This window comes from Platichthys flesus, chromosome 13, assembly GCF_949316205.1.
Source record: "Platichthys flesus chromosome 13, fPlaFle2.1, whole genome shotgun sequence".
NCBI classification, from domain to species: Eukaryota; Metazoa; Chordata; class Actinopteri; order Pleuronectiformes; family Pleuronectidae; genus Platichthys; species Platichthys flesus.
The window spans coordinates 6,050,872-6,068,423 of record NC_084957.1 but is presented as its reverse complement, the minus strand read 5'-3'; the positions used below and the strand labels follow the sequence as shown (position 1 = coordinate 6,068,423).

At 45.0% G+C, this 17,552-nt stretch overlaps 1 protein-coding gene across 1 annotated transcript in view; it reads right to left on the bottom strand.

Moving 5' to 3' along the window:
• The window catches only part of fn1a (fibronectin 1a), a 33,364-nt gene extending 25,521 nt beyond the window's left edge, over positions 1–7,843 (bottom strand). The window contains exons 1-9 of the mRNA XM_062403156.1: positions 7,537–7,843; positions 6,516–6,641; positions 6,284–6,421; positions 5,921–6,052; positions 5,547–5,684; positions 4,865–5,023; positions 4,192–4,395; positions 3,827–4,009; positions 3,490–3,666 (exon numbers count right to left, since the gene is read on the bottom strand). Of these exons, the coding sequence (XP_062259140.1) occupies positions 3,490–3,666; positions 3,827–4,009; positions 4,192–4,395; positions 4,865–5,023; positions 5,547–5,684; positions 5,921–6,052; positions 6,284–6,421; positions 6,516–6,641; positions 7,537–7,666 (1,387 nt within the window). The 5' untranslated portion in view covers positions 7,667–7,843. The remainder of the gene's footprint in view (positions 1–3,489; positions 3,667–3,826; positions 4,010–4,191; positions 4,396–4,864; positions 5,024–5,546; positions 5,685–5,920; positions 6,053–6,283; positions 6,422–6,515; positions 6,642–7,536) is intronic.
• Positions 7,844–17,552: the final 9,709 nt, after the last annotated feature.

Here is a 17,552-nt window from a genome sequence, read left to right as displayed (position 1 = left end):
GGGCTGCAGAGAGAGGACGCCACCATCTCGGAAACACCTGCACCCGTAGATTTAGACTCAAAGTCGGAAACAGCTGTTTTGTCTCCCGGTGTGAATGAATGACTGTGTTTGTTCGCCCCACGTTCCCCCGGTTATTAAAAGAGAGAGAGAGTGCTTTTCATCAGGAGGGAGAGAAAGTTTGTTAAAGGCGGAGGGGACAAGCAAAGACCTGCCTGTGAGGAAACCACACGCCTCTGTGTCTTCTGGATGCAGAGGGACCAGACCCCCCATGTGGAAAATAATAATATAAGGGGAGATTCTGAGCTCATCTGTGAGTGCAGCAACAGAACTTACAGTTAAGTTTGCAAAATTTTTTATGAATTAGGCGAAGATTAAACGACTGACACTGCTTCAGTCGGAGCAGCTGATACGCCTGCATGCCCCTGAACGCATCTGTTGAACCCTCACAGAGAGAGGGGAGGAGGAGAGGGAGATAGATGGCAGATCTGCTGTCTGGGAGCCCGTCCAGGTTTGTTTTTTTTATGTCCGGAGCAGAGCCAGACCTCTGGTTCCTGGAATTGAAGATCCTCTGGACTGGGTGAGATGGCAGTGCATCAAGGCCGGATAGACAGGGCTGAAATACGGCAGCGTGAGGTGTTTAGGTGACGGTGAAGGACGGTCGAGATCCTTAAGACGTTGTTTGAGATAAGACGTGGTCAAGTTGAAACTGATTTATTTATTTGCGGTACAGCAGCTGAGCTACATGTACTCCTATGATTTGACATTTCCTTGTTACCATATGTCTTAGCATATGTCCTTCATACCTCATCACATGAGCTGTGAAATAAAAATACAAATAAATAAATAACAGCCTTAGTCTTTGAGAAACAGTTAAAGTCCCCGTATTACACTTTAATTTGTTCAAGTTACAAAGAGACATTAAGGACTTTAGTTTATTTACTTGAAACACAACTGTGTTTTAAGGAACTTAACAATTCAACCTACATTCTTTTCTTTAGAACCACTTCATGCGTTCTATGGGTAATTTGACCACTAATTTAACGACTCTGAAAGTGGTCATTTAAAACTTAACTGGCTGTTTGGTCATTGCAGGCAACAGCTGTGGGAGCTAAAGCTATAACCCCCACCTCCCCTCCCCCCCACCAAGGAAAACAGCTTTATAACTACCTGTGTGTGTGTGTGTTCGATCTGATGATGCAAACACATGGGGCTGGATTTCAGAGAGAGAGAGAGATTGTAGAGATTCTGATATGTGGATCTAATTGGTGCTGTTTGCATAACGGAGGTGTGCCCTGCATGTTGACTCGCAGGCGGAGTCCACTGACCCACCATCCCGGCAGACACCAGATTAAAAAACGTCACCATTAACATCTCAAGCAGCATGTTTGTTTAATATCAAAGACTCCCTGCTGCTCGGCCTGCCGCACTGACACACGACCTGCTCGGGCCCTGGCTGCAGGGCACGAGCACCGATTGTGTCCTCGTTAAATCTTGATGGGGCGTTTTTTTGTTTTTAACAACAGGGTGTTGGCTCAGAGGTGCGTCCCGGCACTGAGGTGGACGTGTAAAGGAAAACTCTTCTCTCCTAAACAAGCTTAGGAAGTAACCAGAAACCTCCAAACACAGGACAGAGACATGTGCATGTGTCAAAGAAGTGCAAAACACCTGAACTGCTTGAAAGCATCACCTATCTATCTTACACAACATAGTAAAAAGAGAATTCCCTCAGATGAATTCAGTCCTTCCCTTTGTTCCCCCTCTAAAATTCAATGACGTCTTTACCTCAGATAGGACACGTCGATTTTTCCACTGTGAACCGTGCACCTTTCACAGCTCGCTGCCAAACAGACTCTTTTATCTTCTGTCTGTCCAAGTTGGAGTCTACAAAAGTCCGCTTTGACGTAGACAGATATAAGAGGGGATTTCTTTTTCTAAATAAATTACAGCCACTCTTTCTTCTATTATGGGATATTGTTAAGACTGCCCTGGCACTATGCACACATCGTGCAGTCACTCAACTGAACCAATGCCTGGAAAAGCATGGAGGTTATGGCCTTGTTTCAAAGATGAAGATCCTCCCAGTCTAGATCCAGAGGACGGGAGAGGACGCAGATTACAAAATGTCTACGTTTCTAAAAGTGCAATAGAGCAGGATGTCTGCTTGGAGAGCAGTGCCAGAGACTCACATTTGTTGACAACCCCTCAGCTGCGTTTGTATTAAGTGGCTTTGGCAACTTTTATAAACTTATGGTCAATAGACAATATAATTGTGTGATTTCTAAAAAAAGCCTGTTGTTGTTATTTACACGTCAACACACATCAACTTCTAAAGAAGTTCTGCAGATTTTGATTGTTGGTTCTCTTGTTTCTTTTACAGCCTGGTGGTCATCATTACCATCCCACCACTCCTTCACAGACATTAGTGCAGCGTCAGAGCCCCCCCGCTGCTTTACTGGCCTCAGCCTCTTTTGTTACCCACGGAGACCTAATTAACACCCACACATCACAACAGCACTTTTCTTAGAAGGCAACAGGGACTTCAATGGGAGTTTGTCTGTACTAAACACACAGGTGTAAATGAGCTGGGGTCTGTTCCATCAGCTCGGACTCCTTTTTAACGTCACTCTGATAATAGGCTTTTATGCGAGTGGGATAATATCACCCATCAAATGTTTACACTGCTGAAGAAGAGAAGAGGAAGAACACAAAGGCCGCGTCAACTCCCTGATTCAGACGGGGCGGAGAAACATTTCACTGAAGCCTGGGAGAGACGTTGTAATTAGCTGTGTTAATCACGTTAGTTACCCCCATGCCAGGTTAACAGAGGTGATCCGCAGTCCCCAGGCCTGTGAGAGCCACAGTAATGCAGATCCACTTAAAACACTTAAGTGGTTATAAATAACTTGGCCAGAGCGATATGGCTGATTATCACGATAGATGTCACAATTATATTTGATGAAAGTAAAAAAAACTGATTGTTGCTCCTGGGTGAAGGTTTGAAACTCGTCTTCATGAGCAAAGAAGGACAAACTATTTAAAACATTAAAACATTATAAGGTGATAACTCCTCAAACTGTGCTAAAACAATTTAGAAGCAATGTTTGGGTAAAAACTGGCTCCTTGTTATTTTGTCATTGATAAATTGCAGTAATTATTGGTATTATTTTATTTCTCTGTTTATAACCTGTGGATATGTATTATTTTGAAGCACTTAAATGAATACATCTTTAAAAATGTCTCTCCTTTTGGGACCTGAGCTGAATAATTTTACTTTTCAACAAAATTGACATTTGATTGTTGGAAGAAGATTTGAAATAAGTGACATTTGTAATGTTGCCCTGTGATTACTGCTGCAAACCAATTCCCCTAAAAACAAATAACGAATCTAAACATCTAAAATGAACATGTTGTACGTCTCCTTGTTTGGAAACATTTTGAATATAACCGTTCATGAGTCCTTCCATTCCTCCCTCGTCACTTCACACTCACCCGCCATGGGACAGAAGCCAAAGCGCTGCTCGGTGTCGTAGTCCACGGTGGTGCCGCACCACTTCATGCCGTCTCTGCGTCCGTCAGCCGTGCAGTCGGTGTAGTTACGGCCGTTGTAGAGGTAGGGGAACTGGCACAGGGCGCCGTTAGAGTTACCGCCTCGAGTCGTCACCATCGCTGTTAGAAGGAAGAAATAAACTTATGATAACACATTACAACTCCTGTTTCTGCGACCTGTGTGTTCATAAGACTGTATTAAACAAGAAGAACAAACAATTCCAGTTTTACACTCCTCCACATCAGTCGCTTTTTACTAATATTCAACCTCAGTGCTCACCGTTCTGCTCTGTGCAGAAGGAATACTTCTGTTCGGCCTCAAAGTCCGAGGCGGTGGAGCACCACAGCTGTCCCTCGCTGCGCCCGTCAGACGTACAGGAGTGGTACGTCTTGCCCTTGTAGACAAACGGGAACACACAGGGCTGACCTCCCGAGTTGCCACCGTACACTGGAGCTGGTCCGTCTGCAAGAAGAAGAGGGGTAAACATCACACACACACAGATAGGACCACTTCAAACTGTTGAACCTGTTGAATTGTGTTATTTTAGTTTCAGCCTACAATCTTAAAACTCAATGGGTCGTCTGTGACTGTGCCGATAATTAGAATCCCTGAATTCATGAAGAAAGCAAAAGAGCGTCTCTTACCCCACTGCTCACAGCTGACTCCATTCCCAAGACAGGTACAGATCATCTGCTGGGCTCCCTGGGTCTTCATCCAGCGCTGGCCAATGAAGTAGCTGAGTCCTGCGTCTGTCCGGCAGGGCCCGTCCTGGGGGGGCTGGGGCTCGAGCACGGTGGCGGGCTGGTAGATCGCCGGCTGGATGTTAGTGATCACACGAGAGCCGGAGCCTAAAGCAGAACCCGGGAATCAAGGTCAGATATGCCAGTGATGAAGTTTAAGCTAGTACGTCTATCAGGATGGTTTAAGTGGTGATGTAGTAGTAAAACTTGACCAAACTAGAGATTAAGAGAGATTAAATTGGTAAAAGGCTTCTATCATCACCAATCAATTAGTTCCCCTGAGTTAGAAACACCATAAAACACTAAAAATAAACCATTTGAGTTTTCCTTTACTCTCCTATAGGTCACAGCCTGTGGCGTCTCACACCTCATTATCACTTCAGGCACATTCTTCCCACCAGCTCTCCTCGCCTTCATCCCTCCCTCCTCATCCTCCCGTTCCCTCGGACCATCTCTGTCTCACGTCAACACTTGGACACTCGGCACCTTTTTATCAGCCCCTCTCCCCCCCTTCAGCATCTGTCTCTGGGGTGCGTCTCTCACTCCACACAAAAGGGGACAGGCTATCAGTTCTCACCCAGGCCGGTGGTGTGAAGGGAGGCATGTCGCTCACACTTCCACTCCCCGCGGCCGTTTCCTGTGCACAGACACTGGAGCAGGTGGCCCCGGGCGTCTGTCTTGGTCCAGGTATCTCCGATGCGGTAGGACGACTGGGTGTCCTGGTCGTTACAGCGATCTATAGGGGAGGACAGAGTGACTGAGATTAATTATAAACACAGAGAGACTGCACTGTGGTTCTCTTGGTGGAGATCTCCAGGAGGGATGTAAGAGTCAGCAGTCATCCGGTGGGGGGGGGGGGGGGGGACTCCTCCTGGCCACCAGCTGTTTGTGTTGTTTGTGCTGCGGTGTCTTTGTTGGTTCCTTGTTGAACACATGCACGATAACTATTTATTGATGACCTGCACTAAACAGCCTTTGAGGCCACCCTGAAGTCGTGCATGTGACGACAACACACAAGTGAAGAACATTTTCTATCATGTGTGGGATCAGCTTATTTTTAAGGATTTGAGTTTTGATCCCAATTAGAAAAACACATGAGCAACATTTCCTCCAAAATTTGGTGGGATCGAGTTACAATACTTGTTTAATAAGAGTGCAGAGACACAGCAGGAGTACATGTGTGTGTGTGTGTGTGTGTGTGTGTGTGTGTGTGCAGCCGATGATTTGACCAAAAACAAGTAAAACAAAGGGTTTCTCACTCCTGGAGGTGCATGTGATGCGTCCACTTCCCTCCCCCAGGCAGGTGCAGTCCACCACCATCCACCCCTGGTACGGCTTCTCCCACGTCTCCCCGACCACGTAGGACGTCCCCGCCGAGTTATCGTAGCATCGCTCCGCTGCAGGAAACACACACTCGTAAAACGACTGAATCAACGACATATGACTCGATTCTGTTTATAATTTGTTTTATCTTTTATTATATGTTCCTGCTCGCACTGTTTATATTCTATTTCTATCTTTATCTCTGACTTTGTCCCCTCTCCGATATTTTCTGTCTGACAACTACAGTGAATCCGTCAGTGATCGGCCAAGGGGAGTGGTCTGTGTGTCAGTGACTGTCTGAGTGACTCACCCACTGGTTTGCAGGTCCACTCTCCTTTACCGTTACCCAGACAGACACACTCCAACATGTAGCCTCCTGTTTCGTGGGGTCTCCTCCAGGTGTCCCCGATCTTATATGAAGCCCCGCCCTCATGACAGCGATCTGGGTGGAGACACAAGGAGATAAAGAGGAAGTAAAGAAACTGAGAAACACTCTACAGACATCAAACCAATTATCTAACCACCCGGGGAAACTGCAAACAGCCGCATGCACGCCACCAGTTGTTAATCCGGTGTAGAGAATATGGAGATTTACCAGTTTAATGGCCCCAGTCTGGCAGACAGGGATATACACACATAGGGGTGTGTGGTCTGTGGTGAGAAACACACTTACTGGCAATGGTGCAGCTGATCTTGCCCCTGCTGGATCCGATACAGGTACAGTCCCAGATCATGCCGTCCTTGGGCCTCTCGTAGGTCGCTCCCACGGTGTAGTACTGCTGGTTGATCTTATCAAAGCACCTCTCCTCTGCTGCAGAGAGAGAAAAACGTGTGTGTTGCATGTGTGGAAGAGGGAGGCGAAGACAAAGCCAATGTGGGAGATGATGCAACAGAGACACACTCACCCTCGGGTTTGCTTATACACTTGATGCCAGCGACTCCGTGGCAGGTACAGACCAGAGTGCTGCCCAGGTACGGCCGGTCCCACTGGTCGTTAATGTTGTAGAAGTTGCCGTTCTCTATACAGCCGTCTGACAGGAGAGAGGAAAACATGCAGCCGATGAGACTCTGGTGTAGGAACCTCCCAAAACACACAGTGCAGGGAAAATGTGAGGGAGGAAAAAACACACACATCAGCCCGGCCGGCACACACCCACAAACCCCTGTACCTGCCCACCACGGCCTCTTTCAACTGTGGAAAGACAAACGCAACCACTGGAAAACGCCTGAGCCACAACTAAAACTCCAGTGGTGAGTGTCAGGGGGTTGAAAGACAAAAAAGACAAACGCACACCAAAATAAACACAAACCCTAAAATGGGTATACACACTTTATTGTCGGGGACTAGACTTCACTGATGTCTGTGAAAGTGACTGTGGATGTGTTAAAGTTAGCTTCAAAGGGCCCAGAGGCTAAAGAGTAATAAATCAGCTGCACACAAACAGACACACACACACACACACACTCACACAGTGGAGAATAATATACACTTCTCTGTTCTCTCACCCCCACCAGGCATGTTCTTTGTTCACATCTCATGACCTCACATGCCACTTATATATCTTTTTTGGAACCTTTTATTTTCCCAAGTTAAAAAATAGAATAATAATGTTTCCTCTTTCTGAAGGTTTGATCTGTGTAACCTTCACATCAGATGAAGTTAAGAAGTTGTTCAGGATTAACAACTGATTATCATTTTTGTGGCGATTATCAACACAATACACAAGGCATTAACCATAAGGTGCATCGGTCGCAGGGACGCATAAACTGATCCACACAGCAGAGTCAGGAGCTGGGGACAAAAGATGTGTCCTGTTTTCCATCTCCACAACAAGTCTCATTATCTAATCACTTATTTATCCTTCAGTATAAGAAAGTGACCTCTTGTGTTTACCAACATGGAGGATAAATAATAAACAAACTTACCCTGAGAGACTGAGGAGGGCAGATGCTGCTGCCCCTGTCTCCGACTCCTGTGGGTCCCCTTGGGCATGCAGTGCACCGCGCTCCCGATGCAGAGCGCAACCAGCACCCTGGCCATGGTGCTGCCGGACATCACTGTTTAGGATAAGAACCCCTCGACTTCTGCAGAACGAGCCCACAGGTGCTCCCTTCGTTGCAAGCTGGTGTTTTTTTTTACTGGGTCCAGTGGACGGAGATGACTCGGTTCCAGTGCGCGCTCCAACCTCCCCAAAATCAGTGCGCACGCCTCCGTTGCTCCACTTCGCTCCTCTCGGGCTCTCCGGTCTGATGTGCGGCCCCGGCAGAGTGCAGGTTACCAGGCTGTGGGGGGGCGGGGGGTGTGGGTGGGAACGGCTCTCCCCCGGAGGTGGGAGGTCCAACGGGAGGGACCCGGGGCTGCTGTGCTCATGCAGCGTGTCGGAGCGAGGCTGACAAACTTTAATTTTTACGACGCGAAGATGGTTACGCACGTAAACTCATTTCCTCGCTATGAGGTAAGAGCAGCATCCAGACGCGGTTTGTTTCCAAGCGACCTGCAACACGGAGGCAAACAAACTCCAGCGTGTCTTTGACTCCAGGACGCCCGAGGAAGAGCCCATTAGCTCAGTTCGATTCCCCCTCCACATGGTTAAAGATGCAGGGGCCCAAATGTCTGATATGTCTGGAAACAGGCTGAAAACGAGGGTTTTTCTTTGGAGTAAATCACACAGGTCTCAATAAGTGGCCTACTGAGCTTTTGAAAGCTGTGTGTTTGTGTGTGGAGAAATGATTTATCATGGTGCTTGAGTGCATTTAGAGGAAAGTTACATGCTACATGTGAAGTGAAGGGGGTTAAGCCAACATCTCAATTTGTTACTGCAAATTTATTGAGAAGTCAGAGGCTTTTTACTGCTGTGGACAGGAATCCTTCCCTGAGGACAACAGGTTGTGTGAATTAAGATTTATTGAATCATTTCATTCGCTTTGCACTTATTGTGATGATCTAATAATATCTAGTCTACATGAAATATCTGTTCACAATCCAGAAATGTTCTGCTGTCGAGCTTTAATTAAAAACTGTTGGTCAATTGCAAAATACAGCACAAGAATATAGAATACAATCATCCCATTTTCTAATCCCACCGACATTTGCTACAGCAATTCCCATATTGTTGTCTCTGTTGAAACCCTCACTCAGTTATTCTAAAGTTTCACATTAAATTCCACAGCAGAGCATGAAAAGGTGGAGACGTTGCTGTAGCCACAGACATGTGGCGTGCACTTGTCCATCTTGGAAACTTGAGAGAAATTCAGAATCCATAACTTTTACCACACTTCTTTTTTACATGACACCACAAGTGCAGCTATACAGTCTGTAGTGGGCTCCGCTTCTAACATCTGTACACGTTGGAAAGTTCCAAGCCAACGTGTCGCCCCCATCATCACCATCACATGTGTTGAGCCTAAAGATGAAACACCGATTTCCTAATTTGTTTACAACATTTAGAGCCTAGTCTGCCATAAAACATCAGGGAAATTCTTATTTAACAACTTGATTCTTGGAAATTGGTTATATCTTGGAGAAAACATCAGGATGGGTTATTTTTTTTGCGCAGTTTCAGGTTTTCTTTCTTCTTTGTACTTTTTTTTTTAATAACGGTGTCTCTAAAAATGAATCTTAAAAAAGAAGTGAACTGAAGAATCGTGTTAGGAGTGAGGATTAGGATCATGTCGGCCACATAGCTCTGCCTCAACCCACCGTCGGTAAACACATCCAACCCCCTCTGATGAGAGTAACTTGAGCAACCCTCTTCTTGAAGTGTGCATGAAGAGTCCCAGGTGTGCCTGAAAGCCGATCTTAACTGAATTTGGTGACTATCCTGTGCGTGAAACCACACATTTGCAGAATATGGGACACTCATGTGTTTCTTGTTTTATCCTTTAAGGCTGATGATATCTCAAACAGGACAATTGACCGATTGTTAAACATTAATTTTGGCTCAAATTCACACCATGCATCAATAAACCAAGGGTCTGTGGAATCGCATCAACGCATCCACACTACTCCAGAGTATTAGAGCAGCTAAAAAGGAGAAGTTTAGAAATGCGTCTGGTCCCGTGTTAGTTTGAAAACCGGGGCTGCGTTTACATCTGGAAGGGCAGGAACTGAAATGTAGGGAAACGAAGATGTAGACTCTCACAACCGTTTGCCGATTGGGTCGACGGAGCCTTTCTCTGATTCGTCAGGCTCCTAACACATGACGCCACCCCCCCCCCACCCCCCCACCCCGCAAGAAAACAACTAGCATCTGCCTCGGCTACCAGTGTAGAACGCGACATGGATAATCAGTTACGAGGGACACGCATGCCTTCTTGTTTACCAGGACTCCCCCAGTGTTCACGAGTGGTCACGTGTTATGTTTTTCTATTTCCTCAGGTTGTTTTCCGAAGCCTGGTTTCAGGTCGAACTTGACATGTTCATTCAAACAGTAACAGCCTTGCTGCAGGACACTGATGCTTTGCAGTGCATCGGCCTATAGGTGTTACACAGTCCAAGTAATCATCTGCAGGAACTGGGTCACATGGCGTCAGTGTCTGGAAAACCTCCAGTAGCCTTAAGTTTCAATGTCTGGAAAGTGTTTAGGTGTCCAGGGGGGATTATTGAAATGATCCCTCCATCATACAAACTTAACTTCTGTGATATGCAAGTCAAGAGGTTCCGCTTTGTTTTTACTCCTCTGGTTGTCCAGTTTAAGTCTTTCACACCATATAAAGAAAGAGAGAGAGGAGAGCGCTCTATCTCAGAGTTTGCACATTTCTTGTGACGGCTTGTTTTGTGCTTTGAGGCATTACATACTGGGGAGAAGCACAGGGTTCGTTTAAGGTTTGTACATTTAAAGTCAGTGAGATATATGTGTGTGTTAGTGTAGTAACTGAAATGTAGAGTGAGATTTTCAGCTCTGTGTCTTTGTCCCTTTTTCTCCAGCCTGGCTTCATTTTCTGCTGTAAACATAGCAAATAATAATGATATCAATAGATACCTCCTGTAATGTTGACATGTTTCTGCCCTAGTGCATATTTATTAACTGTATCCATGAGTGGTGACGTCCTTTCATGGCTTCAGTCACCTCCACACAATTAAGATTATGCGATGACTTCAATACAGTCAAACAAAAACTGAAAACTAAACGTTTATTGTAATAATTAAAAATGCTTTCAATCTGTGCGAGCCAGTGGGCAGAATAAAACATTTGTGTCCTGTGGTGAAAACAACTGGCCTTGTGTGGAGTTTAACTTTGGTTTGTCAGCATTAAACATAAGGAAGCAGTATTACAGGGTACATGACTGAACTTTTTTTTTAATAGATGGAGATAAGGTCAAAATATAATTGCTTTTGAGAAAGAAGGATAAGGCCAGAGCGTGTTTAATGGTTTGTCCTGGACACGTGATGTGTATTTCACGTCCTAAACCAGTTTAAACAAGGGATCCAGTGCTGACAAAGATGAAAAAATGATTATTTTCCTCTGCAGAGCCATGAGCTCATGTGTTAGAGTAAAGAGGTTCAACACCAGACGGCTTAGTCAAGCGAATCAAACCATGGGTAAGATGTGGGGGGCAGACTTCTGTGGGTTTATCCTCTGTGGGTCAGGAGAACTATGGCATGCAGAGGTTCAACAGGGACACCGTGACATTGATCTGTGCAGTTTGTGTTTTCTCTAAAGAACACGTCAGTTACACAGTGTGTCTGAGGTTTTCTGTTCTATAAAAGGACCTGTATGAGGCTCTGGTTTTCACCTTTTATCCGACAGTGGGTTTCAAACAGGATCCCGCTCAATGAGTGAGGGCAGGTCACTTCTGAGCAAAGAGACTCCACACATGTTTCTAGTTACAGAGCTGCAGTGTCAATGCAACCTGATTATCTGTGTGCATATACAACACAGCTCTGTGGTAGTTTACCTCAAGCTAAGGGCTTTCTTTCTTTCTATTCTTTCCTTCATATCTGTCTTTCTTTCTCTCTTTTTCCTTCTTCATTCCTTCCTCCCTTCATGTATTTCTTCCTTCTTCTCTTTCTTTCTTTCTTCCTTCCTTCCTTCCTTCCTTCCTTCTATGTGTTACTGAGAATCTCTCCTTCCACCAAACCTCCAGATCACACTCCTCAGTATGATGTATTTGTTGAAAGCCGATGTGAGACGGAGGTGAAGAGGTCATCAGATATGTGGCTGATGGCATCTTTACTCCCTGAATGGGTCTCCGTCCACAGGGTCACTGACAGTATCATGTTTTTGAGTTGACCTTGAACTCAGAGGTGGAGACGACAGAGCGTCGGAGAGTTTGTGGGACAGAGGGACAGAGGGACAGAGGGACAGAGGGACGGTCGACTTCGAGGCCTCGAAGCAGAGGAGTGGAAACGGACATGTGGCATTGCATCATGCTCCAGTGTGAGGTAATCACAGTGCTATTAATTTGATGCACTGAGATAATGACTAACTGAAAGTGCTAACCACCAGATTCAATACTTCCACTGGGTGGAGGCCACTTCCAGTTCTCTGTCTGTCTTTTAGTTGCAGGAAAGTATCACATGTTCCGATTCCAAGTTTGTCCAAATACATAAAGTTAACTAATAGATATCAGGAGTATAATATTAAATAGATCATGAAAGATATCCCTTTATAAAACCTTCAGAATAGAGGTATGAAAGTGGGATTAAGTTTGGTGTGAGTGGAAGTGCTACTGACCTTCAGATTTCTAGCAAAGGGAGATAAAAAATTATTCATAGAAAAGAACCTTCACAGAGATATGTAATTGAATTCTTCACACACAAATAGACTATGAGTGGGAATCTCCTGGATAAAAGGGGCGTCGCTTCTGCTAATGAAGTTAAAAAATAAGAATTCAGCATTGTGTGATAATCTGGGAGAAGTTTCTCTCCTGTCTGCAGCGTGTGTGTGTGTGTGTGTGTGTGTGTGTGTGTGTGTGTGTGTGTGTGTGTGTGTGTGTGTGTGTGTGTGTGTGTGTGTGTGTGTGTGTGTGTGTGTGTGTGTTGTGTGGTTGTGTGTTTGTGTGTTTGTGTGGGTGTGTGTGGTTGTGTGTTTGTGTGTTTGTGTGTGGTTGTGTGTTTGTGTGTGTGTGGTTGTGTGTTTGTGTCTTCCTGGCTCTGTCCCTCACAAAAACTGATAACCACATGTATTTAGTTAGTCATTGATGGTGTTCAATCATGAATCCGGATGGTTTCAGTCTCTCTTACACTGATGTCCTTGTTGTTTATAGCAGATAAACTACGCTGCTCACGTGATGCATGTGTTCAAGTAAACATGTCTCATAAAGTGAATCACCAAACACAAAGTTCTGTTTCTGCATCGACGTCCACGTCCGGATTGTGATGTGTCTAAGAATCCAAAAAAACTTCCCCACCTCCAAAAAGACAAAGATAAACACCTAAATGTGTAATTTTGACGTTTTCTTTTGACTTGTCTACATGAATACATGTTATGGAAGCAAGTCATGTTCCACAAATCTCAAAATTGACTGATGCTTGAGTAAACAGTCCTACATCCTTTCTCGCTTTACATTAAACCTTCAACTGGAATCACTTGCCTGTGGTTGAACCACGGATCTCACTGCGCTGATGTGACGAGTGATGATTGAGACGGAAACCTCACTGAACAGCCATTATCTGGTTATTGTGCCGGCTAACTGCCTTCTGTGGGCTTCCCATATAAACATACAAACATTCTTACGGTTCAATTGGCTTTAAATGGTAATTGGCTATTAAAAGCAAATCACACTGGGGGGGGGGGGGGAGCACACTGAGAAGTGCTGCAATTATTTCCAAGTGTGCAACTTGATCTGCAAGCAGGAGGAGGCATGAATAATCCTCACAGACTTATGGAGCTGTAATGGAGGGTTGTGGGGGGGGGGGGGGGGGTCATGAGAGTGATTGGAGAGTTGAGAAATGTAGGCATTTTATGAAGTTTTATGCTGACGTTTGGAAATTCTATTGTAACAGCGTGATTGCATCAGAATCCTGAGAGTGGACAGGGGTCGCAGCTGCGAAGCCTCCCTACGACCGAAGCTTCTCTCAAATGTTTCTTTGTCACTTCTGTTTTTCATCTGCTATTCCCTCTTTTCGTTCTTTCTGTTTCTCTCTGTGGTTTGGCACAGTGTCCCGTTCCGGCATTGAACAATCAACCATTCCTCACATGTTACTGTAACATCCCAGATGAGTTCCCCCCCCCCCTTCACTTGCTCTCCTCCACCTCCATTATTCTATTCCAGACTTGATTTATTCTGTATTTTCCTTGTTTTAATAAAACGTCTTTCAGTCTGACCTCCCTCGTCCCTTCTTAATATTCTCGTATGTATCTGTGTTGAATGAACTGTTCTGTCCTTTTATTTATAAGTCCTAATTAAATCAAGAGCGGAACCATAACAACAGGATTGATGGAAAATTGAAGACAGGCGTAAACATTTCTTGGTTCTTGTTAGTCGAACGGAAAAGTGAAGCCAAAGCGTGTAGTTTGCCCCCTGCTGGCTGGCTTTGATAGCGCGGCTTGATGCTCTGGTCAGTGCTGCATAGCTTTAGGCCTCAAATGGCTGCACCTGTGTTTGGGCTACTTTACATACATTCTTACAGTGGGAGGAGGTGCACAGTGTGTGTTGTTATACACCATAGTTGTGTGGAGATGTTGTTCTTTTGTCTGTCCTGCTGTTGTTTGTGATTGTGTTTGTGTTTCCCCGTTGTGTAGCCAGTAACACATCGCCACTTGTTAACTTCCACTGTGGATTTTAATCGGAATCCCTTCTAGTAAAATCAGGATTTTTATGAGGACCAGGCTTTACCGAGGTTTTATCACTGGCAACGTGTGGGAACCTCCATTTGGAAGAAGGGGGGAGGAGGAGGAGGAGGAGGAGGAGGAGGAGGAGGAGGAGGAGGAGGAGCTTATTAAACATTCAGTTGTGCAATGCCTACACCTTTTGTCCACTTGTGGAAGTCTGTTAGTCATGCATTTAGTTTGTTTCTGCTTTTACTTGATTTTTAAACCCACCGACAGACAGATTATCATTATCACCCCCCCACCCCCCGTGTGCACTTAAAATACAATAAAGATCTCTTACATGCGCCTCACTTGGAAGAAAATATTGAATTACACAAAAATGTAACAAAAACATTTCTGATATGCCTCACCTCCTCCTCCTCCTCTTCCTCCAGCCTCGTTCTCCTCTCCTCGGGGAGATGAGGTCACAGTCTGAGGGAGAGATGGAGTGATTAGGATCTCAGACTCCACACTTTTCATGGGTGGATTAGCTCCGGGCTATCTTCAAAAGGCATCTCGGTATTTATAACTGTTCAGAGCTGGTTTGAAGTGTCTCGTAAATCAATGTGCAACTGAGAAGTTATCGTCCCGCGATTCTTTCACGCGTCGAGAAGTGACGGCTGGAGCAGCTACTGTCGACATCTGACTCGGGTGTTGAGTTTACAGATGTGGCCTTTTAAATCTTTTAAGATTAAGTTGCTCACAAGTATTCGACAGCAAAATACGTTTGTAGTCAACGGGATTAAATGTGTATTTCATTTGACCTTTAGAACTTGTTGCTGGGTATATATGATGCAGATCTCATGGATATTTGATACTCATGTCTCCATTCAACCAAAAAAAGTCAACCGATTACACAACAACCCCCCTGGAGATTCTGATATCTGCCCCCCCTCCTCTGTGAGACCCCAGTCATGGCTATTTGCTGCAGAGACGTGCAGGAGACTGGTTCTGGGAGCGTGAGAGCAACATGGCCTCTAACCACCTCCGCAACCATTAGGCTGCAGAACGCCACAGATATTGAGTGATTCACATTTCCCCAACCAGTCAGTCAGTTATTGTGGATAGGCGGGGGGGGACTTCCAAGTGTGTCACGTACACCTCACGCACCACTTCCACCGCTCTCGTGTTGGGAAGGAGCAGCCTTTTTGAAACGTGTGGAACCTGATATTCAGCTGTTGTTTTAAGGTGCCATGTGAGCTCTCTGGGTCTCACCGGCGGTGGGAACATACGAGTTCATTCATTGTTTTAGGTCTAAAAATCACGAGCCAAATCGTTGTCAGAAATGGTAACGTGGGGGAATTCGCCTTCATTTGTGTAGCTTTCTGAAATTGACAGGATTGGCCAGGGTCGAGATTTAAACGTTTCTTCTCCTTGTTTCATCGCTGAGTTGCTTCTGAGTGTGACACCATGATGGCCTTGTGCTACTACCCTTTCCCTAACTAAAAATACTGTTTACAATCACATGTTTTGAAGGCAAGTTATATACATAATGAGATGATCTTGACCTCAGCTTTAGTTACAAAACCGGGGAAGCTGCAGCTCAGGAGGTCGAGCAGGTCGTCCACTAACCAGAGGGCCGGTGGTTTATCTCCAGTTCTTCCTTGGGCTAGACACTGTACGCCAAATTGCCGCTGATGGCTGTGCCGGCAGGGATTTGAGGGAGGTATGATAGAGAAAGCACTTCCTGTCTTTTTCGTGTTCTATAAATAATGCAAATTTAAGTGTTTAATACTTTTTGGGATCCCTGTGCAGTCAGAATACATTTTTCTATAATCTATCACAGTTTCCTCATGAGTTGCATGTTAATCCCATGTTTATTTGACTTTAATGCAGAATCTTCATGTCTTCAGTTTCACTGCTTTCCAAACTTCTCTCCCCTGTGTAAGAATCTTTCATGAGACTTTCCCCCACACCAAACCGTCGATGGTGAAAACCATGAGACCAGACGTCTGTATCTGTTAACATCATAGAATAATACACAGATTTAAGCTGCACTAAATTGAAAAGCTCAACTGTAGACTAAGCATCTGTGTCCTGAAAGCAGACATTGAGCAAACTGCGAGTGTTTGGTTGTTCAGTGAGCAAACTGCGGGTTAAACAAACCCAGCTCATTCTGGGTTTATATAAATGCATCCTGCTTCCTTCTCGCTCTTTTCCTCTCTCTGTCCCTCTCTACCTTTCTCAACATGACTTCTCATTTGGTCCTGGTCTCCGCCTCTCCCTTCACCCCTCCCCCCTGTAAACAAACACACACATGATGTCATCGCCGCAACATTTGGTTAATCTCTCGGTGACAGACCATAATGCACTGGGCTGTCGCCACTCACAGGGAGCCTTCGCTGGAGGGGAGGAAGTATGTGGATACACCAGGGAGCATAGTGGTGGAGGGGTTGTGTGTGTGTTTAGCCAGTACATCTCACAGACAGATGTGAGTTGGGATGTGTCCTATTGTGTCCTTTAGTCTATTCTTCCTCCTAATTCCCCAGGAGAACTCTGGACGGCTTTGTCCACACTTATTAAATATTAAATACGATCTCCGTCCAAAGAGTCGTGCTTGGTCGTTCATACACACTGGGCATGTGCGTGCTGGTGTTGATGGGAAGCAGTCTACACTGCAGTCGGTTGAGAGGAGGGATTTCTTTTCTCAGATCGAACTTGGGCGGAACACTTTGGATTCGCAGCTGGTGGTCAAATCGTGACTGATAAAACCCCATCACTAAATAAATGTGTGGGACTGAGTCAGTGTTTCCAAAGGTCTCAGTTCCCGGACTAACAGAAACCAGCTCAGCAGTGGTTCCAATAGTTTCTGTTTTAGTGGGCGAACAACTCTGGAGTTATGCATTTCAAACCTGAAACATATTGGTGTGGCCCTATCAGTTATTAGACGCACCTTTACTAACTAATAGAAAGAAGATTCACATTACAGTCTCTTAAAGCCATTTTTAAACCTTTTCTCTTGTGACATAGTAGGGTATCACTATGACAAACTTCTGTTGGGTCTTATATATATTTATGTGTTTGTGTGTGTGTGTGTATATTAACTGAGAGGAAATTAACCCAGTAGTTTAAAGTATACCTGTGATTATGTATATTTATGTGAGGCAGTTTTTCACAATTTATTTCAAATATTTCAAAATAATAATTTATAACTGTTGCATAATTGGCTTTTTTAGTTTTTATAGT